The 24,715-nt window shown below is 51.6% G+C and overlaps 2 protein-coding genes across 5 annotated transcripts in view; one reads left to right on the forward strand and one right to left on the reverse strand.

Moving 5' to 3' along the window:
• The window catches only part of UBAP1 (ubiquitin associated protein 1), a 41,453-nt gene extending 29,993 nt beyond the window's left edge, over positions 1–11,460 (forward strand). For 2 of the 3 annotated variants that reach the window (XM_014597907.3, XM_059725323.1), the window contains exons 4-8: positions 465–1,394; positions 7,396–7,431; positions 8,203–8,403; positions 8,685–8,786; positions 10,217–11,460. In XM_014597907.3, the coding sequence (XP_014453393.1) occupies positions 465–1,394; positions 7,396–7,431; positions 8,203–8,403; positions 8,685–8,786; positions 10,217–10,357 (1,410 nt within the window). In that variant the 3' untranslated portion in view covers positions 10,358–11,460. The remainder of the gene's footprint in view (positions 1–464; positions 1,395–7,395; positions 7,432–8,202; positions 8,404–8,684; positions 8,787–10,216) is intronic. The other variant, XM_019480036.2, reaches the window with a different exon arrangement.
• Positions 11,461–15,564: 4,104 nt separating this feature from the next.
• KIF24 (kinesin family member 24) overlaps positions 15,565–24,715 on the reverse strand; it is a 35,796-nt gene continuing 26,645 nt past the window's right edge. For both annotated transcript variants that reach the window (XM_019480032.2, XM_019480033.2), the window contains exons 9-13: positions 23,731–23,802; positions 22,680–22,789; positions 19,013–21,463; positions 17,792–17,885; positions 15,565–16,223 (exon numbers count right to left, since the gene is read on the reverse strand). In XM_019480032.2, the coding sequence (XP_019335577.2) occupies positions 16,083–16,223; positions 17,792–17,885; positions 19,013–21,463; positions 22,680–22,789; positions 23,731–23,802 (2,868 nt within the window). In that variant the 3' untranslated portion in view covers positions 15,565–16,082. The remainder of the gene's footprint in view (positions 16,224–17,791; positions 17,886–19,012; positions 21,464–22,679; positions 22,790–23,730; positions 23,803–24,715) is intronic.

The raw sequence follows: 24,715 nt of genomic DNA on the forward strand, positions 1-24,715 counted from the left end.
AAGTTTTTCTGTTCTTTAGTTGTTTGTGGCTAGTTCAATAGGGGATCTTGGAGGCAATTGACTGCCATTGCAAACTGGAGTAGAGATCGTTCATCCAGCAGTGCCCTTGAAAGTGTTCCTGCAGTCGAAATTTTCTGTGGGAGATGGATGCTGTGGCGGTGTTTTAACTTTGATTAACGACATTTAAGCAGAACGATAAGAAAGAGATGGAATGCCGTGTGCTCCCGGGGTATAGGCAGGGTTAGCTGTTAGAGGCGTAATGAATGCCATCTGGTGCCCTGCTAGTTTTCTTTCTCTCTGGATTAGCAACGGAGATGTAAGAGAAGAGAAACAACCCTTACCAGCGCTAACGTCTTGGTAATGCATCTAACCTGTCACTGTGTTCCTTGCTGCATGTAAGATGGTGTTGCTGTTAGAAAGCAATGTCTGTGCTCCTTACCCTCGTTTCTCGTTTTTCTTGGCAGTATGACTTCTCCCTGGAAAAGAAAACCATGGAGTGGGCTGAAGAAATTAAAAAAATCCAAGCAGCTCAGAGAGAAGCTGAACAGAAGGCTGAGGTAGAAATAGCTCGTTCAAAGGCCGCTTCAGAGGACAACAGCAAAATGGGCTTCTCTGAGGGACCTTGCCCGGGGGCGCTGCCCCCTCCCTTTAACCCCATTCTTGCTAGTCTGCAGCACAATAACATTCTCACCCCCACCCCTGCCAACAGCAGTGCCATAAAGCAGAAGCCCCTTAGTCCACCCTACCCAAAGGCAGATTTCAACCCAGCAGACTTCGAATGTGAAGAAGACCCGTTTGACAAACTGGAATTAAAAACCATTGATGACAAAGAGGAGCTGAAAAATATCCTTGAAATCCACGTCAGTACTACTGGGCCAATCGTGGCCCAGCTCTTGGACAGCGGCCTCCCCAAAGTAGGGCCCGAATCTGTATTACAAGATCCAGAAGTTCTGGCATCCATAGAAAGGGCCACCTTGGACTTCAAGCCCCTTCACAAACCGAATGGCTTTATTACTTTACCACAGTTGGGAAACTGTGAAAAGATGTCCTTGTCTTCCAAAGTGTCCCTCTCTCCTATCACGTCAGTGAGCAATATCAAATCTCTCTCCTTTCCCAAACTCGACTCTGACGAGAGCGATCAAAAACCCTCGAAGCTCACGAGCACTTTCCACAGCACTACCTGTCTCCGCAACGGCACTTTCCTTGGTTCTTTACAGAGCTGTGCTCAGAGCAGAGCTAGCGAACTGAACGGACATCACGTGGTGGGTCTTTCTGCTTTAAATGTGGACAGTGGCATGGAGACGTCGACAATATCCTCTTCGTCCAGGCTGCCTTCCCTCTCTGGGCCATCAGTTTGTACGGAAGAACAGACGTCTCAGCCCACAGCAACCACGGTAAAGATGTTAGCACGGTCAGGGGAACCTGGGGCCGTCGGCTTGAGGGCTCCACGTGATAGATGGCTTTTTAAAATGTAGTCCCTGCTTCCCTTTGATTTCTGTCATTCCAGTGAGGGCTGCAGTTCCCAGCATGCAGTGCAGTAGCTAACTCACACTGATCAGATCCATATGTAGCGCTGAATTTGGGGAGTTATTTCCCCCTCCCTCCCAAGACTATGCCATTGTTCTGGATTGAGACAGCTGCAATCTGATTTTTTTTTAGGGCAACTAAGTTTTCCCCAGCTCCTGGCAAGTAGCTGGAATTGGGCCTGGTTCGAGAAATGTAGGATACGACGGGGATAGTTGGTGACACGTGGCACTCCCACGCGGCACACTGTAGATTGGCATTTCTCAACCTGTGGGTCACGACCCAAAAGGGGGTCGCAAGACTATATGAACGGGTCGTGAGCAAACTTTAAAGATGGGTTCTTCTTTAAAGGAGAAAAATGTGGGGAACCGTGGTGTTTCCCTTGCAGGCTGGCAGTCTGCGGGGGGCTGCTTGGGACACCTCTCCCCCCGCCCTACATACTGAGGGGGCTGGGGCCCAGGGGTGGGGGGCACTGGGTCAGGACTGGCCTTTGATGCTTACAGATGGGTCCTGGTACAAAAAAGGTTGAGAACCAGTGCTTTAGATGAATTAAGCGATAAGGCTTGCAGCTCAGGGGACAGACGGAGCCTCTCCACAGAATAAGAGCAGCCCAAAGCAAAGCAGATGTGCCCCTGCGCACCTCTGCAGCAAGGTGTGCTCACAGCGACCCTTCTCGCGGTGGGAACGGTTGATTGCTCGTATTCTTTTTCCATCTGCACCCCCTCTGTTTTTTATAAGTGAAAATGACACTGCTCTGACATCCGGTTCTTGCCTTTAGGAGCAAGCTTGAACGGGTGCCCAAGCAGCCCCAAGTTTCCATTACAGCGATGCACGTTGAGAGCAGATCCCAAGGAAAACTTCCTCCGTGTTAGAGCAGGGGAGAGCGGAGCTCTGCGGGATGATGGGGAGTTCTCTCCCCGGAGGGTTTCAAGCAGGGGCTCGCCAGGCAGCTTTGCGTGATGGTTTGGGAGCAGCGAGTTCTGCGTGTGTGGGGTTGGACTAGATGTCCCCCTTCCAGCCCTTCAGTCTAGACCTTGCTCTGAGGGACCAACAGGACTGTAACGGCTGCTGCCCGGCACTGTAAAGCAGCTTGGAAAGAGTATGTTGCAGAAGCCCAGTGTTGCCTGTGCTGCGGGTTCTCAAAAACCATACTTTGCTTAACCCTGTTGCCCCCTCAGGACCTCCCAAACATAGGCTGAGATTTTTTTCAGAGAATGTAAGATTTGCCCCACCCATGGAAACAGCGCATCCCAGATCCATAGGCAGCCCTGAAAGTGTCAGAGCGGGAGCCTGAAACCTGTCCCGGCGCGGGAATTTCAATGGGACGTCCATTCAGAGAGATTCGAGGCTGCCTGGGGATGCCTGGTGCCACTGAATACATGCCATGGCCCCCACCCAGAGCAGAGCGCGGTGCAGGAAGAGGGTGCCCGGCTCTGTGCTCATTGTACTGCGGTCTGCACAGTCTTGAAACCAAGACTGTGAATCTTCCTGGAGGGTCAGACCAACGGGACTGGCACAGAGCCCTGGTATTTCACAGTGAACTCGTCTCTGGTGCGCAGGAAGTGGTTTGCATTTGGCAGTAGAAACAGAATTGCCCAGAGGCTGAAAGCAGACGGCAAGAAAAGAAGTGTCCAGTCCATCACTGCCCTGCTGCCGTTCAGAACGGCGCTTTGGGGGCATTATTCATTCGTCACACCTCGTGATCGTGATAAGTGTTTTGACCCACAGCTGAGCAGTGTGTAGCTATAGGGAGCTCGATACCAGCAGAGACTGGACTGAACGCAGCTCTGGTAGCAGCTAGGGTGGGGATGCTGCCATCCTTGGGCCCAGCTGGGCTAGGAGCTCCCTGCAAGGCACCCAGGGGGAGAGGCTGCAAGGGAGCAAGAGCTAGGGCAGCTCGACAGTTGGATCAAGGGAAGCTTCCCAGCCTGGACACTTGCAGGGAGAGGGGGACTGAGCTCTCATCCTCTGGGACTGGCCTGGAACAAACCTCCTCTTGGGCAAAATATTTGTGCACTTGGGAAATAATCTGCTAACCTAACACATCCCTTCCCTTTCTAAGAGTCTGGACAATACCCAGGAGACGGCTTCTGGTTTCTGTGCTGTGGTCTCAAGGGCTTTGAGGGGAGGATATAGTTTTGCTGAGTTTGGAAGCTATTTTGTATGTCACTGGATGCAGAATTAGATCCTGTGTGTCAGGAAAGGGGCTGTAGGAGCGACAGTGAGAGGGGTTTCGGGTAGCGCTTGCAGCCGAGTGTCCCGGGTGGTTGGGAATAGAAGGAAAAGGGCCCTGCCTGAACCTCCGAGTCTTGGGCTGGACAAGTCTGACCCTTCCAGGATGCGGCCGGTTGATCGGTGTGGATTCGTCGGCTGTTCCACGTTGACTTGCTCTTTCTCCTACCAGAGACACTTCAGCAAATAACCCTTTTTAAAAACCAGACTTCCCTGATGCTGAACAAGCTCCTCCTGCTGTAGAAGGTGCTTTCTCTTCCTCTTCTGCACTGAGCGCTTTATACTGACCTCCGTATTCAGGCCTTGCAAGGTTGGTGCAGAAAGAGAAATGAGGAAACGGCTGATGAGACCGGTTGCTGTGGGATGGGGAGCAGAGCTGCCGAGATACAGTAGCACGTGCCGAATTTGTGCGTGTTGATTTGCTCGGTGGGCTTTCTGCATGATGATGGATGAGGTTTCTGGCCTGCAGGCATTCAGGCAGTAGCAGGACACGTACTGGATCAAAATGTCTGCAGGGAAGAAGCCGAGCCAGGATCCCAGGAATGCACTGTTGGTGCAGGTTTGTGGCGGAGGGGCGTGCGAGCTGGTGCTTGTGCCCAGTGGCTCTTTGACAGTCATTCTGTTACTGCTCTGTTCCTTAAAATCCTAGCATCCTCCTTTTAGTTCCTTCTTTGCTGGGGATAGAAACCCCGTCGCCGCGTTGCGGGCGAACCTCCTTCCTAGTCCCTTTCTCGGGCTCTTGCTTGTGCCACGAGTGGTGCGTGAGCGGCGGCTGAGGCCCCAGGCTGGGGCTTCCCCAGGGCTGGCCCAAGGGAGGTGGGCAGGGCCGACTTCCGCAGCTCGGGCTCTCCAGGGCTTGTCTCATACGTGGCGAGACCAGGCGTTAAGGACTGCCTCCGCAACCCTGCAGGACAGAGCCGAGCTGTTCTTAGCTGCTCCTCAAGGTAGCTTGGGATTTGCTCCACACCTGAGCGAGGCCTCTTGCATGAGGGGTCGCAGTCCACGTGCTCTCGCGTTTTGGAGCTGTCCTGGTAGTATCTGGGAAGCGAGGACCTGTGGGTGGGCCCGGGGTGGGGATGCCCTGGCTGCAGCAATCTTCCTATCTCCCCCACTACCCCCCAGACTAGGGGAAAGGCTGCTGAATGGATGTGGTCAGGACTTTATTCGAAGAGCCAGTCCCCTGAGCCCTGGAATTGGTCTGCGTGGCTACAGCAGATCCGAGAAGCCTCGGTCTGCTGCCGTATCGATCGTGTGTCCTAAGCTGCTGCTACCCATTGAACACGCCAGAGTGCCAATGCTTTCTGCCTCCAAACTAGGTGGTACCGGGACATCCAGTGCCCGGGGGCTCGGCTGGAAAGCAGCGGCACCTGTGCTTGTTGCTCTGAGAGCAGCCGTCTGGGTGGAGGCGGTTCACATGTTCAGATACCGAGTTATCCCCAAGAGACTGGCGTCAGAAGAGACTCCTTCCATCTGGCCAGCACTGACATTAAATTGGGAGAAGCTTTTCCTTTCAGCAAAACATGCAGATACGATGATGCCAGGACGGTTCCCGCATCTCCTGCTGAATTGTTATGAAATGAATTGATCTGAAAAATACCTCGGCAGGGCTTTGTGCTTCGAAAAGGCCCGGACGTTTCCAAGGTTCAGTTCCCAGTGTCTCTTGTGGAGCGGTTTTCTTTCCCAGGATGAAAATAGCATTTTCAAGTGGTGCAAATTGTCTCGACCCAGATCTACTGGGCCCAAACTGAAATGGTTTCTCTCGATATGGCCAGTGACCCAGAGACTCCATTATTTGCCCAGCTGGACACCGAAGTGATACCAGCACTGACGCGGTGGAGTCTGAATTTTCTTGGGGCTTTTCTGATGCTGGAACGGTTCGTTCAGAGCAAGCGAAGTGAAACTAAACTGTGATCCGGGTGCTGCTCGGTGCCTTTCTTGTTTTAAAGGCTTTTTGTGAGCTTTTTTGGTAAATCAGCAGTGGCTGAAGCGTGGGTCAGATGCAGCCCAGGGCCGCTGCCGGCTTTAGCACAGCAGCACGGGCTGGGGGGCGTCCAGGGCACGGTGCTGTCTCTAGCCAAGCACGCTTCAGCTTTACTCCGTTTTCTTTCATTCTGCACGCTGCGCTTCACCAGCGAAGGGAGAGCTGTTGGAGCTCCTCCGGTGGGAGCTCAAGCAGGGGCATCCTCCCCAGGGCCCACTCCCAGCACCCTCTACCACGTGTCAGTAGGCACGCTTATTTTCTTTTTTTAAGCTTTATCAGTTGACTGGGGAAGAAGCCCCTTTGTACAGCACATGTGAAACAGGAGAGAAACTTTAAATAATCTGGCCTGGAGCAGCATTACTCCAGCCGGGGTCCGTGGCAAACTTGCGGAGGGGATTCAAGAGGTGGGGTGAGAAGGAAGCAAAGGATTTCCCCTCTCCTGGAAGGGTGGCAGTGAGGTTACAAGGTGGGCGCAGCAAACGTGAGGGGTGCCTTTTCATCATCTGTAATGCAGAATCCCAGGGGCCACAAAACAAAGCAAACTGAATGTGCGGGGTGTGACCCAAAATAGTCGGAGATGGTGTGGAAGGACAGCTTGTCGGTCCCTGGTATTTGATAGACGATTGCTCCTTGGCTACTCAAGCTGCCGGTCAAGCGAATGGAGGTCCAGTGGGCATTTTGAAACAGTGCAGGGAAACCCAAAGCTACTTTCTGGATGCTGGGATGGGGAAAGGCTGAAAACAGGCTTAGAAATGGAGTCGAGTAGGGGTAAGTGGCTAGTTTCCCTGGGCCTCGTGGACAAGCAGCCTTGCTGCAGTGTACTGAGAATGGATGGGCGTAAAAATACTACATTATGGTAGAAGTCATTCTCTCACTTGGACGCTTTCTGAACAAGAAGAGAGCAGAAACAAAGGGTTTGAGGATGGGCTACAAAAGTTGGCCAAACCCTGGGTAGGCCTCCAGGTCGTAAAAGTAGAAAAATTTGGGCAAGCTTTTAAAGACTGACATGGTAGATGAAGAGGAGAGTGGTTCGTGGGGTAGAGAAGGCAGCGGTAGATGCTTCTCCGTCTCTCGTAATGCAAAACGCAGAGGACGCCTTAACAGGCAACAGCTTTTTAAGGTGTTTTGAAGCCCCGGGTAGACAAAGCCCTGGCTGGGATGATGTATTTGGGGCTGGCCTAGATGTGACCTCCTGAGCTCCCGTCCACCCTCCTTGTCTGTGATTCTGACTTGAAACCCGGGGAGGGAAATGCCCCTTGTATAGCACAAACCTTGCTCAGGAGGTTGTTGGTACAAGACACTGGGGAGGTCAAGAACATAATAGGAGTCAGGCCTGTGCTGGCTCGGATAACGAGCATCCCAAGGTACATTAGATTAAGAACGTTTCAAACTCACGCTCACAAGGGACGTGAACTCTCCCTTCCACTTTGGGCCAGAAGCCATGTGCTGGGGTTGGAAAGAAACCTGTGAGAGTGCTCGGCGGGGACGCGTGATGGGGTTTCTTACCTCTCCTCATCATTGGTGCGTCCAGCCAGCGGCCTAGGATGACCGTTCTTGCGCTCTTCCATGAGGAGCTCTCCTGCTCCCCTCATTGTGAACTCTGCCCGCTAGTGTAGTGCACAGCCCATCCATCTTCTCCTCTCTGTCTTGTTTGCTAGGTACACCCGGACTACAAGGAGACGGAGCTCCCTGCGGTAAGTTCCCGGATCACCCACGAGCGTGCTGTATAGTGTTTTGGAAGGAGCCGTGTTCTGGGAGCCTTCCTTTGCATGGAGGAGGTGAATGGCATGTGTGTAGGAGGCCCAGTAACCTGCCAGGACATGAGGGATGTTGCATGTTGCTTAACCTTCTTCTTAAGGATGAGAGTTGTCCATTTATTTCATCAATGACTCAGACTCGTTATAACCCAACGCTGCCGCTCCCTGGCTGGCTGTCGCATGAGTTAAGCAAGTATGAGCTGCCGTTAAACTCGGGCCACACTTGGTTCCTCTCTCTAGTTATTAAAGTATAAGGCAGGGCAGGGTGGCACCTGAGAGACTGAACTGTTCAGAGAGACATACGTTTTCATAGGTGACAGATGCTGGAGCATCTAAGTATGTCGTCACCTGCAAAAGCTATGCCTGTTTGCATGAGTTAGTCGATAAGGTGCTGCCCTGCCTTCTGCCTGGCTTCAGACTAACGCGGCTAACTACATCTCTGCCTGCAGATGACCGAGTAGAGAGGGGAAGAGGGTGATGCCTCAAGGAACGTGTTTTATCACAAATTCCCTCCGTGCTGGCGGGTTCATCCTGACAGCGGAGTTTCCCAGAGGAAACGGGGAAGCTCCGCTGCTCAGTTAATTTTTAAAGCAAGATCAGATAAAGCCCTCGAGAGAGGGCTGCAGGGAGCAGCTCGTCCTGCCCCTGCCCGGGAAGGGAATGGCCAGCTCGATGCACTAAGGCTTGTACTTGGTTTTCCACTACTAGGTAACGCACCAAAACTTCCCCGTGTCTAAAGTGCCCAGCAACACCAGCTGCACCAAATGGTCCAGTGGCTCTGCTTCCTCGGAGCTCCCGCAGGCCCTGTCTCCCAGTGAAAGGCAATGCGTAGAAATGGTTGTCAACATGGGATACTCTTACGAGGATGTCATGAAAGCTATGAAGAAGAAAGGACGGAGCATAGACCAGGTGAGAGCCCTTGCCCGGTGGAGGGGCCCCACATGTGGTGCCACGTTTGCTGGCAGACTGAATCTTGGACTTAAAGCTAATTCTCCCGGCCCGCCTCGGGGCCTGGCACCGTCTGTAATACGGGCGTTATGTGTAGAGAATTGCAGGCGAGAAGCTCGGGGGTCACAAGCAACGAGACAAAGGAGCATGTTGGCCCAGGGCTGTTGTGCTTCAGACATGACGTGGCCCTCAGGTCGCCACGTACCCGGGGCCGCTCTGCTGACCCTGCTCTCTCCCCCCAGGTTCTGGATTACCTGTTTGCACACGGGCAGCTGTGCGAGAAGGGCTTTGATCCCCAGCTGGTCGAAGCAGCTCTGGAAATGCACCAGTGTTCAGAGGAAAAGGTGAGGCTGTCCTGGTACAGGGTGGGGGGGAGCGGGAAGGGGGAAGGCTGTTGTGCAGGATTTTCTTGGGTGGTGATTTCCAGACCGTGCCCCTGCCCGTGGAAGTAACTGCACGGAGAACCTCTGGCTCAGGAGCAGTCCTGCCCTGGTTCAGTAGTTGCTTTGCTGCTGCACCACGTTCGTGTCAGCTGAGCCTCTTGCCCGCTCTAGCTGCCTCACTTGAGGCTCTGGCAGAGCTTGTCACAGAGGGCTGATTTCAGCTGCAGTAGATCTCAGACATTCGTTATAACGCCAGACCCTAGGGAGCAAAGCCGTCCTGCTAATGCTTGCTGGGCAAAGCTGGCCTCCTTGCCCAGGTTGCAAAGATTATTTCTCTCTAAAGATCCTGGCACATGCATCTAGGGCAGGATTGTACCCTCACGTGAGCTTTGGGCATTCTGCCTGTCCCCATCCAGGTGTTGCATACAGACAGCTGGTCCCTACCGGCCACGCATGTACACTTCTGCTGCTCCATGCTGCCTCCCCACCTCTTCCCTGGGCTTTGGCAGGGTGCCGGGGTAGGACGGGCTCCCAGAGGGGCAAGCAGGGGAGAGCTGGGGTGGGTGGCCTTTGCTTCAGGAAGAAACTGCTGCTCAGTTCCTCCTGAAGCGCTGGCCACAAACTTTGTTGCTAACGGTTTCACCCAGACCCTGGAAACAGTCCCTGCCTTGGGCACCTCTACTTGAAGGAAGGCTGCAGTCTGGTGGAGGAGAGCAGGGGAGTTACTGGGCCAGGAGTCCCTGCTGGGGTGGTGCAGTGGCGAATAGCAACCTAGGCTCCGGAACGGGGCCGATCCCACCAACTTCTGAGAGCCGTGTGACAGCCAGGGCCATTGCAACGACTCCCCAGCTCAGCCCCGAGCGCCTTTTCACCTCCTAAGCAAATGTGGTCACTTCATTCCTTGCTACAAAATTGCAAGCAAAGGGGGAAGGGTTTGGACGCCACTGGGCGTTCCAGACTGGTCCTGTCCAGCTCGCGTAATACCAGTGGCCAGACATGCACGGGGAGGTCTGCTGGGTGGCCTCTGAGAAGAGGGTCTTGGGGCTATATGAACTGAAGCCCGTCTGGGTCCAGACACTGGTTGGCAGGCTGGGACGTCAAACACGTGCAGCGTAGGCTACGGAGGTGTTTGTGGCCATTTTACTGCCCGCTGGCTTCGGCAAAGAGCCGCCGCGCTGTTGGGTGCGAGTTCTCCAGTGAGTGGAGCTCCAACTCCCTAAGCTCGTGCCTCTGGGAACGAAGTGCGATTGACCTTTTTGTTCTAGCTTGTGTCTGGAGACAGGCTCAGCACTGTTCTCGGGACCTGAGAGTATCGCCCAAATCAAAGCCAAGTGCTTCCTTAAACTGTACTGTTCCTCCCAACGTTGACCGTCTCTCTTTGTCTCTTCTAGACGACAGAACTTCTCCAGCTAATGAGTAAATTTAAAGAAATGGGCTTTGAAGTGAAAGACATTAAGGAGGTCTTATTATTACATAACAATGACCAGGACAATGCTTTGGAAGATCTAATGGCCCGTGCAGGAGCCAGCTGAAAACATATCCCTGGCTTCCAGGAGCATAACGGAGCATGCGTCCTGGGGGAGGAGGCCAGCCCCTGCCACCTCATCCGGAGAGTGACTTGCTGTTTGGGAGGAAGCCCTGCCCTGCCTGCCACGTCCACTGGAGAGTACGGCCGAGCGAGCCCAGCGCGTGTCACTCCAGAGCTCTCTCCCCGCTGCCGGGAGCCAACTGTCTTTAAGTAAATTTTTAAGTGCCCTTTCCTAAGTTTCCTTTTCCAGCTTGGCCACGGAGAGCTTAGACTGCCCGACCTCTACTGGAACTGTACATAGTCAGACAGCTAGGATTTTTTTTTTCCTTTTGTTGCACTGGATTTGGACAGAGGAATTCAAAGTTGGTTCTGAAACTAGGATGCTTTGGTTCTTTGAAGCTGCTTTCACGGTGTCTGCTTGTACTGGAGCACTGACTATCGCAGTCTGACTGGAGTTTGACCTCGAGTGCAGTGGGTCCTTCCCTTGATTTATTTTGGGTTGAAAGTTAGTCTGCAACTTAGTGAAACACTGGTTCCTAAACTCTCACTATGCATCAAAGAGAAGCTGTTCCTCCTCCTCTTGGGTTTTTGGGGGCTGTTTCTGGCCCTTGCAGCAACCAGTTCTGCCAAGCAGAAGTCTCCAATGCTTGGGTGGTGTGTGATTTCTGTCCGAACCGGTGAGCTGTGAACTCCACCTGGATCTGGACCAGCGGTTGGTTCCCGAACTGATGGGGTGAGAGCTGGGGCTCTGTTCTCAATCCCCCAGGTTTGTAGGTTATTTAAGCAAATGCCCTTCTAGGAAATCAATTTTTTTAAATAATATTCAGTGTGAAGCAGGAGGTTTCTTTCAAGCACTTTCTTTAAAAACAATATACTCACTGCGGTAGTCCCATTCTCTTTCACACTGCTGTAGAATTACATACTCTAACATCTAGTAATAGAAATCAGTTTGGGGTTTGTTTTTGATAGTACAAAGTGTATTATGTTGTACATTGTTAAAAATCTACATACATAAAATTATAAACAGTCTTGATGAATCCTTTAAAGTAATTTGCTAAATATTTTGATTCTGCAGAAAGAACTACTAATAAAACCCTAAAACGGAAACCCTGCCATCCTGTGTGCTTTGGCCTCGGCACATGTTGCAAACCTAATCTGTCGTATTTAATCTGGTTTTAAATTATCCCCGCCTGGATGAATGGTTAGTCCGTGCCATCCAGAGCTGCTGTCCTGGGCAGTTTGCCATCAGGTGGGTAACGGTGCGACGGAGCAGGGCGATCCGAGCCGTGCTTGCTACGAGCATAACCTTTACGATTGCTTCGAAGCGACTGAGGCAGGGAATGGATTCTGCTGTGAAGAAATCTCCTGTGTGCTGGCTGGCTCCGGCTTGCTGGCGGGGAGTGGGAAACCAGCTGGAGTTGCAGAGCAGCTTGAGAGAGTTACCCAACAGCTCCCATTCGCCTGCCTTGGATTTCCTCTTACCTGAACAGTCTTCCAGGACTGGTTCTGTCCTTGCCCTGGTTTGCCTATCCTCTGCCTGCTCTCACGGGAGCAGATCTCCTGGCTTATGATCCAGTGCAGTGACCATTGCTTTGGCTGCAAGAAAGGGCTGCTGCTGCCTTTTGTGTCCATGAAATAAATCTGCCATTTCAGGTATCTGGCAAGCTGCACCAGGAACAAAACAGCTAATCCAGGATCCCTTCAGTGTGTCTCCATTCTCTCTGTGAGACTTTGCTCCCACGCTTTCCCCTACCCGGCTTCTCTCCTGCTGCTCAATCCTGGCTCTTGGGCCAAAAACCTGAGGAAAGGGCAGTGGAGGAGCTAGGAGAGAAGTAAAGGAAGGTTTCTTGGCCTGTAACCAGGAAGTTCACTTCAGGCAGGAGCCCTGTGTCTTGCTCCTGGACCTCCCCTCCCTGCGCAGCGCAGCGCAGCGCAGCACACCCACACCAGTAACTCCCGCAGTAAGTGGTGGCTCAGAGGCTACGCGTTCACAGCAGCTGAGGAAGTGAGCTCGAGGCCCTGCTCTACACTTCTGATTTACTTAGTCTAGAAGGTGCAGACCTACCCTGCCTTCTGCCTGCCTCACATTAACACGCCGAGCCTCTCTACAAGATCAGTGTCGTGGCTGTGAAAGCCTAGAAGCCCCATCCTGCTGTGGGGAGATGCATGGCTGTGTAATGGGGACTTCATAGTGGGTGTCAAGCATCAGTGCCACTGTCCACCTGTCCATCCTTTCAGGAGGTGCACGCAACTCCCTCCTTGCACTAACTGACCCCTCCAAACCTCACGGACCACGTGATGCGCCTGGGGGCAGACAAGGATCCTAGCCTTGGTCCTGCCCCAGCTTTCCTGTGGGGGAGGCGGGTGGTCATCTCCCTGCACGTTTGAGGCCCTGCCGTTCGTTTCTGATTTAGTCTAGAAGGTGCAAATCTATCCTGCCTCAGATTAGCAGACCGAACCCCTCTACAAGTTCAATGCCGTGGCCGTGAAAGCCTAGACGCCCCTCCTCCGTGGGGCTGGTGAGACTCCCTGGAGGTGCCACTAGCTACACGTTCTGTTGTTTAAAAGGCCGGAGTCATGCTGCTGGATCCAGGTGCCCGTGGCAGCGCAGGCTGTGGGGTGAGGGGGGGCTGGCTTCTACCCCTCTGCCCCACAGGAGGTTCCCCACTTTGGGTCAGACACACTTGACCAGAGCCTTGCACAGTAAATGCAATTTTAATTTAACTACAGTAAACTAAGCAAACCCCGCCCTCCTCTCCCCATCGAGGTCTCCCAGGTATATTATTAAGGCCCCGTATTGCACTCGGATACAAAGTGACTTTCAGGTCCTAGTTTGCATAATTGGACATGGTCAGGCTCTGTTCAGACTTCACGATGTTGCTCTCAGCGCCCACCCCGGAGTTCCCCACCCCATTCATAGACCCACACAAAACAGCGGAGCAGTGATGGTATCAACTCCAAATGCACTTAGCTAAATTATTTTGCACGCACAAGTAACAGCGGAAGACCTGCATAGAAGATGACGAGTGCTTCTGACAGGGGCTTGTGTGGTCACTGTCCTGGTTTCCTTTGTAACTGGAGTCCAGCTGGGATAACAAAAAGGTATTCACTCCCTTGATGGCATCGCTGTTCATGTGTAACCTAAAGCATCTGTGCTTCCAGATTTAGTGCCTCGGTTTCTCCATCTTGTCCCAGTCATTTGCACGAAGCAGGGGAGTGCCGCTCCCCTCAGCCCGCGTGAGTCCCAGAAATGAGGTATCTTCTCTCGAGCCAGCTGGAGCAAGCTGCTGGCTGTCCCTGTAACATCAGGCGGCCCGTTTCTCTCCAGTTCTGCGGGCTCCTAGGGTGCAGGTGCACCCAGCTTGTGAAACGCACACAGAGGCAGGGGCTTCCCAGCCACAATCCCTTCCCTGCCGCAGGAGCGAGGTGGATGATGCAGCAGCACTGCTTGTGTGCCAAACCCCCTGCCTCTGACTTGGCTGCCACCTCCTCGACAGATGGAGGGTTCCCCCGTTTGTCGGCACGCTCCCAGCTGCACGCTGAGCAAACGGTCAGGTGGGTTTTATGCTGCATGTATAGAAAGTCGCTTTCAATAAATCACTGGGCTTGCCCCTTCCTGGGCTCCCTGTGAACACGGCTCTGGGCTCCGCCGAGCCCGTCTTCAGAACTGCTTCCCCTGGTATGTAGCAGCGTGACTTGGTAGCAGCTTCCAAGGCGAGCGGTGTCTCCGAAGCCCCTCTGCTTCCCACACTGCATTTTGTCACCCGTTTCTAGCCACCCCTTACATCCCGCCAGAGGAGCCCCCTCCCTTCCCACCTCCTTTCACTAGCTCCACACTGACCTACCAGCTAGTAGCAGCACTTCAGACACCTGCTTCCTACCACTGTGCTAAAAGAGGGGGCCTGGAAACTACTGCAGGATATTGGTATCTAATGGCTTGTGCTCCTAGCAAGTCACTGACTGCTCATCTGCTGTAGCTTGGGCTGACTTTGCAGAATTCAGTGCGACTTCCCTTCTCACCACAAAGGACTTATAACTGCAGATCAGCCCTGCTGTCTGGAGTCCCCAGGTCCAGTCTGCCTCACGGCTTTGCTAGCAACAAATACGGCTGAGGCGTGACAAGATGCCAGGATATGAAACGGGTGCTTTCTCCCTCCGTTTCTAGTGGCTTGCTCCTTTGAGGAGAAGAGAAGCAGCGGAAGGCCAGCAGGTTTCCTGCTGACCTTCAAGTGTGATTTATGTTGCCTGTTAATCTGGAATCGGTTCAAGGACAGCAACTCAGAGCTTGGAATGAATGACGGGGTGCTCGGCTCCCAAGGATAATCCACTTGGCTGTGGGACAGAGACCTGTCAGGGAAAAGGATGGTGGAGCGCTCTGAAGAGCTGCCGCATCATTTCTTGTTGCTTTGCTCTTCTCTTCTCCTCCTGAGCATGGCACTGAAGCTGTTCCCTTTGCAGAGCCCCAAACCTCGAGCTCATGTGAAGGGAGCTGAAAGGTGGTGGGGGCTCATATTGATGCCTGCTGCGGGCCCAGGCTCCTCGGTGTAGAGGACTGGAAGTTCCCAGATTCGCAGAGGACACCGTGTCTCTTTGCCCCCTGGCATTTATAGCTACCCATGGTATTTTGATCAGGCTGCTCTGGTTACATGCACCTTGGCAATGGGCATGCTGCGAGAACAGAGCTGAATGTGATTGCTCCTCAAGCACCTGATCTTATCTGCACGTTCTTTAAGGTCACTTATGGCTTCGGCTGGTTGCATGTGCTTGCAGTTGGTCAACGGGATACAGGCAGGCCCCCCATCCATAGTGGATTTGCAGGGGTGTGGTTGATAGCTTGGCTGTTCTAGGTCCAGCTGCCTGCGCTGGGGCCCAAGGGTGCTAACAGGCGTCCAAACCCAATTCTCAGGAATCGGAGGCTTCCCACAGCTGTATCTGGTGGGGAAAATCAATTCTGGACATTTAGGTTTGACCTAAACGGGGCACGGCAGAGTGAGCTGCAGCAGGGTACAGCTCGACACCCTGTGTGCTGGTCAGTGAAGACCCTCTAGAGCAGCTGGCACGGACAGAAAAGCAACGCGATTGTCCAGAGAACTTCCGGTGCGTGTCCTCTTGTACCTCCACCTGCTGACCCATCACTTGTCTGTCTTGGCAATGCCCTTAGGGGCGTTAGTACTGAGCTCTCTCCAGAAGCAGTAAGGATACAAACCAATCTCATCTTGTCTCAATTTTTATTAAAAATTTGCCTGCTTATTTATTCCAAGCAGCTGTTCCCTCCCATTTCCTCGCCTTCTTGGACAAATGCTGTTTTCTTGGAAAGCTTTTGATTCATTCTTTTCACTGACTTGCAGGCTTTCAAAGCACTTTTTCTTGCTGTGTTATTTTCTGGCAGCACAGAAGTGCCTTTAATGACTGGTGTGAATCCCGTTCTCCGGGAACCCTGTTGCTGCACTGCGTGCTACAAGGCTGCCGAGTTATTGCTCTGAAGCACGTGGTCTCACCTTACAAAGACACCATGTAGAAACACAACGTTCTGGGCTTCCATCAGGTCCTCAGACCGTTCATTTACCTACAAATCTCTCAGTGCACATTACAAATACACACTAAACAAAACAGCAAGCCCCAACCCAGCCCTCCTGTTTGCTGCAGGATACCTGACACCCCCAGGTGAAACCACAGCTGCTTGCTTCCACAGCTGCTGAAAGCCTGGCGTGGATGCAGCTGCGGGCGGGCTAAGACGACGTAGCTCTCTGCAGCATGGAGTTGGCCCTGGGACAGGCCAAGTAGAGCTGAAGCTGGGCTCGCATGCTTTGGATGCACTTGGATTTCAGAATCAGGATTTCATCCAGGTTGCTCACAAAGTTTTCAAAATCCTAGGGAGGAAAAAAGATCAGCACAGTCAGCATTGGGGAGCGGGGACGGGGAACCTCATCCTCCTAGCCTGCGAGTGCTGAGGAGAAGAGCTGCTGTTCGGAAGCAGGCGGGGAATGCAGGTTTCTCATCCTGGTCCCAACATAACAGCATTTCCCTAGGGAGGTCCTGACCCTGAAGGGGAACGAAGCACTTTTTGTAAGAGTCCTGAGAGCCCGGATCAGCTAACTGCTGCTCCCAAACTTGGGGGCACATGGGAGCCAAGGGTCTGACGTGCCTCCGAGGCGGGGGGCCCTGATCAGCGGGTGCCCGGCCACACATTCAATTTAAGGCATGATGGGAACCAGCCATAAAGTTCTTACCCAAAATTTGTTTAATAACGTGGCTTATTTCCTGTTTTATTGCGTGAACATGTGGTCAAGTTGCTATTTAAGACATGGCTAATGATGCCTGAAGTGTAACATCTGCCAGGGGCTTTACTGCCCCCTCAGACTGCTGACCTGCGGCTGGGAGCGCCAACCCGTCCTGTTAACCTTGCTCTGCCGCAGCTCTGCGAAGGGCCGAGTGAGCTCAGAGCCGCTGGAGGCTCCGGATGACATCCTGTTTGGCAAATCGTCTTTGCACTGTGTAAGTGCTAGAAGCTTGTGTTGAAAAAATGACATCTTAATTCTCCATTAATACCAGGGAAAGATTCTTCCTTGCCACTCAGGGGCAAATGATTAGATTTCAAGTCCCTCTCCACCAAGGATGGAAAAGGCGGATAAAACCTTAAGTTTTACAAAAACCAAGGCTGCCACAATGCCTCTAGTCCATCTTTGCCATCAATGCAGGCTTGCTGAACTAACGGAGTACTTGGATGACTTATTCTGCCCCTTCCCAAACGTCCCGGATGCACTCTTCAAGAACAAAGCATCAAGTTTAGCGCAGCGCCGTCAGCTAGAAAACACGACAGGCTTGCCATGTCGTGGCTGCCAGCCTGAGTCCCCTGAGGCAAACTCCCCTGCAGCAGTGCCTGCAATTTGTATTTGGAATTAAACTGGCTTTGACAATACATGAAGTGTGATCTTGGAAAACCATCATCTTTGAAAACCCATGCCGATCAGGAGCGGTCCTGGATGTTTGGAAAAGGGCAAACATAATGCCCATCTTTAAGAAAGGGAAGAAAGAGGATCCAGGGAACTACAGACCAGTCAGCCTCACCTCAGTCCCTGGAAAAATCATGGAGCAGATCCTCAAGGAATCCATTTCTAAGCACTTAGCGGAGAAGGAGGTGATTAGGAAGTCACCAGGGATTCACTATCCATGCATGAGGAAGCACCTGTGTCTTATGGGTGCACTGATTTTCTTTTACTGACTACATTGCAACCCAGACACTAGTGACAAAGCTTTCTGGGAGACATGGATCTGAGATCCCTGGTAAGGCCAGGGCCTGGCAAGGTGGAGAGCAGCAAAAGCGCAACAGGAGGGGCAGGGTGGACGGTGGGAGCACCGGCAGTTGGACCGAGGAGGAGCTGGTGACGGGGGTCGCTGGGAGACATTTACATGTGCTCCACGAGCACTGGACACTTACTGCTGCTGCCACCTGCCTGAGCAAGCACTCTTCCTGCAGACGCAGGGCCGCCATTTCATCCAGCTGCTCTCGATGGGCTCGGATCACAGCCTGCCTGGTCAACACAACAGAAAATCCTTGTGGTTACACAGCTTGTTCTCCCCCCCGCGTGCTGTTGGACACTGGCAGTCCTCTAAAGAGAGGGCATCTCTGCTGAGACGACCCTGCCACTGGCTGTACAGAGGCAAGGTCTTCAGAGGGTGTAAAGTGATAGAACTTGGACTTCAATTCAACTAGGCCAGTTTCTGTCAGCTGAGGATCTGACCCGAGGTGTTTAAGCTGGTGGGTACTTCAGTTGTAAGTGCTGTTTAACTGATCTTTGCAGTGCTGAAAATTACGGGAAGAACAGTCTGGGACCCAGGACTTTAACTGATGATCACTGACCCATGAACTGCACCTGCTAGCAAACAAGAAGGTGGTGCAGAGACTTCAGCACATGAACTCTGCATTTATACAGGGCTGCAGCTCTCAGCAGTCACCTCCTGCAGTAATGAGCCCCAAGCACAGTGCAGCACGGTAGTTTAGGCTGAAGGGAACAAACTCAGAGGTGACTAAGAGGTCTGTAATGAGAGCAGTGGCCACAGTCTCTCGGCCAGTAATAGATGGTGTGGCAGCCCATAGCGCCTTTGACCAGGTGGGAATCCAGGAGCAAAAAATGGGGGCCAACATCACCTTTAGGTTATGAACTGGGACGGGGAGAGTCAGGCACACCCTTTAAATACTGTGTGGATGCTGCAGGTGAGCCTCCTCCTATACAGAAATACCACTTCTCTCAATGCAAGCTGAGCCATAGCTGGACTCTCGAGCGTGGCGCTCTGAACTAGGCAGTCTAGTCAGGTGCCGCTGTGTCCTGCCTTTGGTCTGAGCCAGATCCTGGAGCGCTGGCTATGTGTCTGTTTGGCAATGAGAGGACACTGTTCAGCCTTTGCTATCCTGGAGCACGGCATCAGGGACTTGACTTTACCCCTGGTTAGCTGGACTTGCTGTTTGCTATTTGTTTCTGCGGGGAGGCACTACTTACCTGACCTCAATACGCAACTTCATCTAACAGAAGAACTGGCTCCCTCTGAGTTTAGGAAGTACCTATAATACTGTACAAAAATACTTAGGGAAAGGCACTGTGTGCTCATCCAGTGTCTGTAATCTGTGCAATGCAAGCTAGAGGGGTAAATACAAACTTACTGTGCTTCTCCCAGGACTTCCATGGGCAGGTCTGATGTTTCTGAGGTATCGGTCGGGTCTCTGAGGATGGAGGTGCTCGGGGGACTGTTTGGATTTGCTAAGGATTTAATCTCTTTGGTAACTTCTGCAGCATCAAAGCTGCTTTGTGGAAAAAGACTTTGCACCAGTTTATTCTGAAGCAGCCCCAACTCCTCGCCACTGAACGATAACTTGAACATGTCTTCAGCACGGCTGAAGTCCTTCGGCCTGAATTCTGAGCTGGGCTGGAGCGGGCTGGTTTCTTGAGGAGGGGAATAGACTGTGCCCTCCTCACTCTCTTCATTAGGAATGGGTGGGGGGCTTGCAAAACAGCCCTTTGCAGGTGTGTCCACACACACAATTTGAGACATGGGACTAAGCCCTGTTGCTTTACCCAGGCTGGGTTTTCCTGGGCAGTTCAACAGGCTGCTGGGTGCATCTTCAGTATCAGCCTCATAGTGTCTGCTATTCACATATTCGCCACACTTGAGATGACTAAGAAAGAATAAACCCTCCTTCTCTTCGCAGGGGTCTCTGGCTCCAGATCCAGAGTCTTCTGTCAAGTCTGCATCTCCAGGAAATAAAGCGTTAACAGACCCATGACAGGCATTCAGCAGGCCTGAATCTTCCAAGCCGCAGCAAGGCTGTGGCTCAGGACAGGCCTGTGAAAGCCACATGTTCTCCATGTGCGGGGTATGATGCCCAGCGTATTTCGTTTCATGGTGGTACATCTGTTCCCCCAGCTCAGGCACGCTGCCTACTGGAGAGGTTTCATCTCTAAGAAATCCTCTGGCCTCTCCCTCCAATTTCTTTCTGGGGCTGCAGATTTTTGTCTCCAGCATCTGTTTCACATGGACGGCCCCTTCCTGGGCAGGAAGGTGGTTCTCTGGATCAGCTGCCTCCTCATCGTCAAGGAGAGACAAGGTCAGAGGGGCCATCAGCTCAGACGTGAATTCTGACGACGTATTAGAAGCTGCATTTATCAGATTCTTCCCTTCTACGTTTCCTCCAACAGGAGCCAGTCTGCCTTTGATGGAGTCTTCCCTTTGTGCAGGGTGAAGATCAATCTCTTTGCATCCTAGAGGCCCCGAGTCCAATAGGTAGGGCACACATGGACACTGGGTGTCCTTATCTGGGAATAAGGAGCTTTCACCAGGAGAAACCTGAGATTTCTGTTTGGAGCTGTACTGGCCGTGATCAGCTGACGAGTCCGTGTCGTCTTTCCAGCTCCAAACAAGATCTTCATGCAAGCAATAAGGCTTTTCTGCAGTCTGGTCGCTCAGAGAAGAATCAATAGTCACGTCACCCTCTATGCTCCAGTCAGACTGCGTCCTCTTTTCTGCATCTTTAATCGACTCCTTTGTCTTTGGAAATGAGGAGCCTTTGCTATAATCCCAGCTGTCATCTAGTTCATGCTCTTCCATATGTGTTGCATGGTTGAAGAATAAGCCAGGCTTCCTGCAGACTTTCTGCTCTTCCTCCACTCCTTGTTCTCGCTGATGAAGGAAAAATGAAAGCTGGCTGCAGTCGCTGGGGTTTTTCTTTTTCGCTGTCTCTTGGGTACACACTGGGGAAAAAGAGTCCTCACTAAAATCACTGTCGTCCAGCTCTTCCAGCTGCATCCCATCTTTGCACTGTGCATCTCTGGGTGTCAGGCTCTGCTCTGGCTTAACCCTAATTTCCTGGGGCTTGTATTGGGCTAAAAATCTTTCTAGCGGTTGATAGTTCAGCTTCTGCTGGAGAATTGGTGGCTGCTGAAACTGCTGGTGGTAAAGACGCAAATGTTCTTCCCTTCCCTTCTGGTACGGAGAAAGGTCTGTCCAGGTTTCAAGGCACTGCTTAAGGAAAGTATTTCCAGGGCTCTGACTGCTGTCTGATGGATGATTTACATCTCCAAGAGAAAAGTCCTCTCTGGAAATGAGTTGCTTCTGGACAGGTTGCACTGTCTGCACTTTCAGGCATCTGACCGGCTGTTTATCTTGCGTGCCGGTATCTCCTTGGCTCCTTTCTTTTGCTTCTGGGGTTCCAGCTGTTTTGACCACAAAATCCTTCACAAAATGGTTCTTTTCCGACAGTGGTGTCAGATCCATCTTTTTCTTCGTGAGATGTCCTGTGGGGAGCATTCCTTTCACTGGACTGGGGTGATGGAGCCATGGCGAGCTGGCGTTTGCTTTGTGGGTATGACTTTTGTTGGCTCCTTTGGGGGTAGAGGAGAAAGGGATGCCAGCTGCGTGGAACACAGAAGCACACGCCTTTGCCCTCACAGAAGTCAGAGGATGCTGGAGTCCCAGCTTCACCTTCTTTGGCGAGCTCTTCTCCCCACCCTGCACCGATGGCGAGTTCTGGATGCGCTTGGGAGACGGATTTCCGGCCGGCCGACGTCTGCTTGTGACAGGGGTACAACACTTCATTCCCTTCTTCAGCTCCTTTACCCTGTAAGCGAGGACGGTGCGTTGGAACATTCAGGGCATTCAAGAAATAATTTACAGTGATTTTAGCACAACCTCGTATTTTAGTACGTGAATATTAAATTCGGTGTGATCAGTGGTGCTTCAATTAACCCATTAAAGGTAGCACGTTACCTGCTAACGAAATGCAGCACTGCTGTGGGGGTTGGCATCAGCTTTCTTAAACAGGGAGTGGTAACAGTACAGGAAGTGAAGAGCACTTCTGTCCAATTTAAAGGAAAAGGAATTGTATCTGTTTTTCTTTTCCTCCAAATCCCTCTTCAAGACCCAGTTCTACCTTAATTTCTAAGAAGGCTAACAACCCACAGTGAGGCAGTTGGTGATAAATGATATCAAGAGCCTTTTTTGATTATCCTTTCTTTTTCCTTCATTTTATGTTGCTCTTTCTCTTGATCTTTGTACAGAGCAGTTCATAATTTGTGCATGCAGGCACATATAGGGGGGCCTGAGAAAGGGTGCTGTGATATCAGAAAGCTTGATTATGTCTATGCCAACTATGCACTTGGGCTGCGTCTACACGAGACGCTGCCTGTGCAGTACCTCGGTACTACTGCGCAGTAGCATCACGCAGCACGAAGTGTGATGTGACGCTACCGTGCAGTGGTAATGAGCTACTGCACAGTCAACATCACCTAAAAGCTGCCCGGTGACACGACTGTGCAGTCATTTAGTACTTGTGTATGCAAGTACCAAATGGCTGTGCAGATAACAACTGCACAGTCAGCGTCTTTTGTAGATGCAACCTTGCTCCAGTAAAAGATAATCACCTACCAGAATTCTCGCCTGTGGGCACAAATAGCACACTCAACACAGAATCACATCACAAACAACAATAAAAAGAAGTGGAGTTTCTTCAGCATGCTGGGCTTATCAATCCTACTGGTTTATGAAAAATACAATGAGATTTTAATCACTGCAACAGTGGTTTCAGATCACTGTTGAGATCTAAATGGTGTGTCATCAGAAAGAATCCTGTAAGAGACCCGGTGATGTAAGTGACCCAGTACGTAGCAGTGCAGCAGACATGGATGTTGTTTGTTATCTGTTAACTGCATTTCTTGCTCTTAGACCCTGCGGCATTTACTAGCACCAGCAACCAACAAAAACCACTTCATTACACACGCATCATCCATTATTCCTTTAGGGTGCTCCAATTGGGAAACATAATCCAAGTTACTCACCTGTCAGCATACCGCAGTGTGTTCAAGGTATGTTCTGTTGCTATGTGGCTAGGTGACACGCTGGCTATCATACACGTCTTGGAGTTCCCAATGAAAGAATCCTTCAGTACCTTGCAGGAAAAGGAAAAATGCACCTTCTTAGTAACCAGCGTATTTCTTCTAAACTCTCAAGCCAAATTGTTTAAATCTTAGGGGACCTTTTAACATCACTGTAGCGAGCCCAGGAGTACTGCTGAGAAGACTCCCAGGGAAGCGGTCCTCGCCCCTACCTTGGGCAGATTCAAGAGGAGGTTGGACGATCACCTGTCTGGGGCCTTGTGAACCCAGCATTCATTCCTGCCTGTGGCAGGGGGTCAAGCTAGATGACCTGTTCAGGTCCTTCCTGACCCTAGCTACTATGAAACCATAAGACTGTCCCATTCAGATGGAAATTAGGCAGTGGAGTTGGCTGGATGTAGCCCTTAGCACATGCCCAGAACTGCTCTCCAGCTCTGTCTCAGGTGCTCTTCTTGGCATGCACTATGCGCTCTGCTAACCACCTGCATTGCCTAATATCAGGGCTTTGGCATGTGTTGAGCAGTGTGTGCTTCTCAGCAGAAACCTGTCCTTAAAGTAAAGCACTGTTAATCAAAACATGCACGATAGCTACTGCATGCCAGGGGCAAGATCATTGCGAGACGACGGGAAGGTAACCAACAGTCAAGAGTGTGAAGTGGATGGCTGCAATGGGAACTGCTGAGGACGGCTGGTCCACACAGCTCGTCACAGGAGTTCACACGGGAACAAGAGCAGTTTATTCTGAGATTTAGTAAACTCTGACCATAACATTTTCTACGGAGTGATCACATGCACGTTTGTTTCCAGCTAGCATTAGTACCATGAAAACTGGCCTTTCCTCAGACTACCATCTAAATGCATGCTTGGAAAGCATGTGCCCTTCCCCGAAGGGTTATCAATATTAAGTCATTAAAGTCAGGATTATTCTACTTTACTACTTCTATTTCAGCTCTTCTTAGGGGTAGTACCCACTACTGCCTTGGCTTTGGTTTACCTGAGTTAATTTGCTTTGCCTGAAAGGAGTATGTGCGTGTTCCTGATCCAGAGCCCGAATGCACTCCTTCAGCTGCAACAGAGAAAGAAAAATGAGCACAGAAGGGGAGCATGATCCGGCAGTTGCTACACAAGTGGACAGCCGCTTAGCACGAGACAATCACAGGAAGTGCACAACAGACTACTGCTGACATTGCGAGCTGTGTGAATAAACTCTCCTGCCCTCTGCCAACGTTTTCACCCCCTGCTCGAGAGGAACCACCAGTCAATCGGAACGGTTCTCCATGCAGCCACCAGTATTCATGAACCACCCCGAAAACAGAATGCACATTTCTGACGGTCCCCAGCTGCAAGCAGGAAGAACCCTGTCACGTATGTATGCTCTTGTTTTACTATCAGGTCATCCATGTCTGTGCGCACACAACACAAACACCTGGGGCTGCTGCGAAGCCGCCACGGACCCAAACTGCAGATGGAAAAAGCTGCCCTGCAAGTCTTCAGGCAATCCAAAGACAACAGGACTTTCTCAAGATAAGTATTTCTAAAGCAGCATTGCTGCTGGCAGTGTTAAATGTTCAAGTTAGCGCCTGGCTTTAAAGTCCTTCTGCACTGAAAGGTTGATCATTGCTTTTTAAAGAAAAACAATAGTATTATTTCTAGTGGGGCAGCCTGAAGGGGCACCAGCCAAGGATCACACATCTGTTATATGACGGACTATGCAGATGTGCAGGGATGACAGCATATATCCATTTTATAATCTAGATTATGACCAGATGCCACAGTGGAGGAAACAACTGGGAAAGATAAGGTAAGAGAAAAGCAAGTCTCTTCTTTGATGGGAAGCAAAGCCCTAAACTCAGCACTCAAGGAGTCAGGACTTTAAGGAAACAAATAAACATACAAGTGGATGTAATGGTGAAAAGTGCTGGCCCTGAAGCCCGTACCGTCTGTGCATCCCCAAAAGACATCAGTGGCCTGTGCTTCCT

Source organism: Alligator mississippiensis, chromosome 3 (genome assembly GCF_030867095.1).
Source record: "Alligator mississippiensis isolate rAllMis1 chromosome 3, rAllMis1, whole genome shotgun sequence".
Lineage (NCBI taxonomy): Eukaryota > Metazoa > Chordata > Crocodylia > Alligatoridae > Alligator > Alligator mississippiensis.